This window comes from Rhagoletis zephyria, unplaced genomic scaffold (assembly GCF_001687245.7).
Source record: "Rhagoletis zephyria isolate East Lansing unplaced genomic scaffold, Rhagoletis_zephyria_1.1 Rzeph_scaffold_01540, whole genome shotgun sequence".
NCBI classification, from domain to species: domain Eukaryota; kingdom Metazoa; phylum Arthropoda; class Insecta; order Diptera; family Tephritidae; genus Rhagoletis; species Rhagoletis zephyria.
In genome coordinates this window covers 38,138-42,364 of record NW_016158624.1, presented here as the reverse complement: position 1 = coordinate 42,364, position 4,227 = coordinate 38,138, and the positions used below count along the sequence as shown (strand labels likewise).

At 36.7% G+C, this 4,227-nt stretch overlaps 1 protein-coding gene across 1 annotated transcript in view; it reads left to right on the top strand.

Moving 5' to 3' along the window:
* The window catches only part of LOC108364342 (4-nitrophenylphosphatase), a 6,730-nt gene extending 3,945 nt beyond the window's left edge, over positions 1-2,785 (top strand). The window contains exons 3-4 of the mRNA XM_017617986.1: positions 1,311-1,518; positions 1,596-2,785. Coding sequence (XP_017473475.1) covers positions 1,311-1,518; positions 1,596-1,915 — 528 coding nt within the window. The 3' untranslated portion in view covers positions 1,916-2,785. The remainder of the gene's footprint in view (positions 1-1,310; positions 1,519-1,595) is intronic.
* Positions 2,786-4,227: the final 1,442 nt, after the last annotated feature.

Below are 4,227 nucleotides of genomic sequence, written 5' to 3'. Positions count from 1 at the left end.
CAACCAACAAAAATTATGCAGAACGAAAAATGACACTGAAGATGGCACAACGCCGAAACCGGTTTGTCTCCAAACCAAATTTGACAAGGGATGACGGAAATTCGTTCCATAATACATCAAGGCTGAATGTCTTTTTGGTGACAGCCAATTAAGTTTGGTGTTGCAAATTTTGGTTTAATTAGCTTGATTGAGCTTTTTTTACTCTGAATTCTAAATAGATAACACAAGGTTACCTGATAATTAGACATTTGGCTAGGCGCGCTTCACATCAGGGCTGGGTGGCATCGGCAGGCTATATGCAGGCTAACACCGGTCTTCAAAGAGCAGACGAGACTGTAGGTAACCTGTGGAGCTGCTGGTTGATCTCTGAGGAGCAAAAGTAATTGGTACTCTAAATAAAGTTCATACGAATTTTAGATCCAAATAGGCCTAAGATCAGCTATTTAGTTCGTATAGAAAGCATGCAAACAGGTGATTGAAAATAACTGATGAACTTGGAATGTAGATTCGTCCCAACTCAGATTAAGTTACCGATTAGGCAGGTCGGAACAAATATATCGTTCCAGTGGTATCTACATATATGTTACGACTATTTGCTATTTTAAACATCTAAAAGGGATTTATTAATGTCAGCTATAAGGCCATAGACCAACTAAGGCCAAAGTTGCGTGCTTACCTAAATCTGCAGCCGGAGTCCAACATTTGCTATCGCTAATTTTGCTCGCTAAAAATCGCCAAAAGAATAGCAGGCACGCCTAACAACACGCAACATCTAGTTACATGCGCTCCCTTTACGACCGGATTTGGCTAATTACACATTACAGTTATTACTTTTCCATTCAGTATACTTTTAGGCCCACTGCTTTTCATTTAAAGAATTTTGGCGCGAAAATTTAGTGTAGCGATTGACAGAATTCCACTACAGGAATTACTAGTTTTTAGCTAACTTGGATAATTGAAGAAAATAGCCAATTAAAACCGTCATAATTTCGATGGCTGAGTGGAAGATCGACCTATCTATGCAGCCAGTTTGAAAATGCCCTATCTTAGAAAACTTTTCAAGAACGCCCTATCTAAGAATTCGGTTCAAAAACGACCTATCTCAAACGAAAATTCATTGAAAATGCGCCGAGGTATGGCGTTTTTGAACCGAATTCTGAGATAGGCCGTTTTTCAATTAAATTCTAAAATAAAGCATCGTAGAAAAATTTTCTGAGAAAGGGAGCTTTTGTTTTGCTCATTTATTTCGGGCGAACTCAGACCATAACTCAACGATAATCAATGAATATTTCATTTGGTCGCTATTTTAGGACACACCACCCAAAATCGCAGTTGACAAACTGCCAGAAGTGACGCAACCGAAACGAAATGTTGGCGCAGTCTTATACGATATTAATATTAACTTGAATTATGCGCAAATATGCGCAGCTACCCGTTATTTACAGGATAAAGATTGTGTCTTCATTACCGGCGGTACAGATTGGCTCTTGCCGGTGACAGCAGATTTAATAGTGCCAGGTTTGATTTTGACTTTTACATCTAATTTATAGGTAGTATTCTTTTCCCTTAATCCTCAGTCATTTTCTTGCTTTCAGGATTTTGTGACACTCTCGAAACCATCAAGAGGTTTACGCACAAAGACGCTATAATAGTCAGCAAACCGGCGGCGTTATTGGGCGACATAGTCAAGGACGTCTACAACTTGAAAGATCCAAAACGTTGCCTCTTTGTTGGCGATTCTTTGACACTCGACATACGCTTCAGCTTAAATGTTGGCTTTCAGTCGTTGCTCGTGCTGACTGGTACTACTACAAAACAGGAAATGCTGGACGCCAGCATTGACCGGCAGCCTGATTATTACGCGGACGGCATTGCTGATTTCATTAAATTGTATGAAAACATTAATGGGGCTTAAAATGGGCATACAGGGTGGTCCATATGATGGTTTAAATATTTAAAAGAAAAATTAAATTTTTTTTATATCTTTTTCCTTTAATCGGAAGAGCAAACATTCCATTATTTATGGAGCACGATTTCATTCATGTGGCTTCCTCGGCGGGCTTCGCAATATCACATCCTATTAATCCAGTATTCAAAGACCTAGGTGAAGGTTTCTGGCTATATCTCACGAATGGATTGTTTGACACTCGTCTTAATCATTATTGAATTATTCGCATAACATCGGTTCTTCACAGCATCCCACAAAGAGTCCAACGGCGTTAAATCGCAACTCCGAGGTGACCAGTTGATAACGCCGAAATTACCGAACTTGTCGCGCAAAAGATCGATTGTGGTATGGGCTGTTTGACATGGTGCGCCACCCTGCTTAAAGCAAAGATCATTCAAGTCCATATCTCAAATTTACGATCACAAAAAATCATTTATTGACTCTCTGTCAAGTTTTTCAGTGGGAAAGAGCTCAACGTCAAAATAGAATATGATTAAAATAGGACTTTCTGGACCACCCTTTATAATTTTTAAAATTAATGCAACATATTTAGTATATATGTAACCGAATTAGTAAGAAACTAATATTTTTCTAATTAATTGATATTTTAACTACGTTAATTAAATAACATATATATTTGTTAATTTTTAGATAATTATTAACTAAAGTATAATTGTTCGAAAATAGCTAAGACAAAACACAAAATCGATTCCAATATTTCACTCACGGATAACGACCTTTACCAGGGGCTTATTTCATATAAGTGACAAGTGCGACAATTGCCGATTTTTCTATAAAATTTCACTGCCAGAATTATCGGCGACATTTTTTCATACACGTTTGTAGACAACTGTGAAATTTTTTGGAAAACGACAGTGATAATATGTAATATTGTCGACAATTGTGTTGACAATTGTCACTCCGACCAAATTGTCGCGATTTTTTACGGGTCCCCTAATTGCATTTATAGCGGTTTTTGGGGACCTATAAAAAATAGTTAATATTAAAAAACGGTTAAACAAACAATTGGATATTGTTATTGAGATTTCAATGTTCCTAAATAGGATTATGTGTCGGTGGAACTCTCCAACAATTTCAAGTTAAAAAGTCCGTACTCACTAGGCTGGGTCGCGAAAAGTAGTTTTGTAAATAAATTCCCTAGCTTGAAAGCTTACCTCGAGACAATTTGGCGTCATGAAAACTCATATGCTCAAATAGTGCTCAGAAAGAATAGGCTGCCTATAACAAGTTAGTGCCGTTATTTATATGCAAAATATATTAATACGTTACTCGACTGAGATGATCCAAAAAAGAGGAGTGCCCGACTAAAAGAACATATGAAGCTCGTTGAGCTCCACGTAATGGGATGGACGACTGAGGTAGACTGACAGGTTTGGTTTGTTCCAGATTTAGACAGTTGTTTATGTGTTATGCCTTGAATAAGTGCACAACACAGATAAATCTTAGATCTGCGTGCTAACGCGATGATACTGCCATAGATAAATCTCAATAAATTATATTTACCTAAAACTTTTATCAGCGTTTTATGATATATTTACATACATACATACATACATGTATATATATAAGATAATTAAAAGTGGCTTTATTCGAATGGACGAAACGGAGATATCATTTGAAGGTTCGCTGAGCTTTAAAATGATAAGACAATAGATACATACTAATATGTAGTTTTAAAGGGAGGAAGAGCCACACCCAGAAAAGAGTCACAGAGTTTAGGTATAATTAAAAAACATTCTCCTGTAAAATTTTTGCCTTTTGCCACTTACGATAAAATCGAAATCATCGCTCGATATTACTGTTATTTAATGGATTTTTATTAGAGGGGACTTTGGTTCTACAAATCTTTGTGTAGCGATTTTAATTACCTACAATCCTAAAGTCAATGAACTTACAAGAGGTTTGTTCGTCGAAAATCCAGCAAGAATTATCCAACACTCAAAATATCAGAGAGTAAGAAAAAATTCTCTCAAATTCTCTCTCATGTTGAGAAACTTGCAAATTTCTGCACGAACGCAAATTTGCAGGAATTTGCAAGTTTCGCTGCCAGCTGGCGTCCACGGTTGCATTTCAAACATAAAAAATTTTTATAGAATTTTTAAAATTCTTTCGGATGGCCAAAAACAGGATATACATGTATATTTCTTGTTGTTCTGACTTTCTTTAACATACATTTCAATTTCTTCATCGTACTAGCTGTCGGGTTTCTTAAATCGACTCTGGTTGCAATTGCATTCCGATTGCGAATACCATTTTTT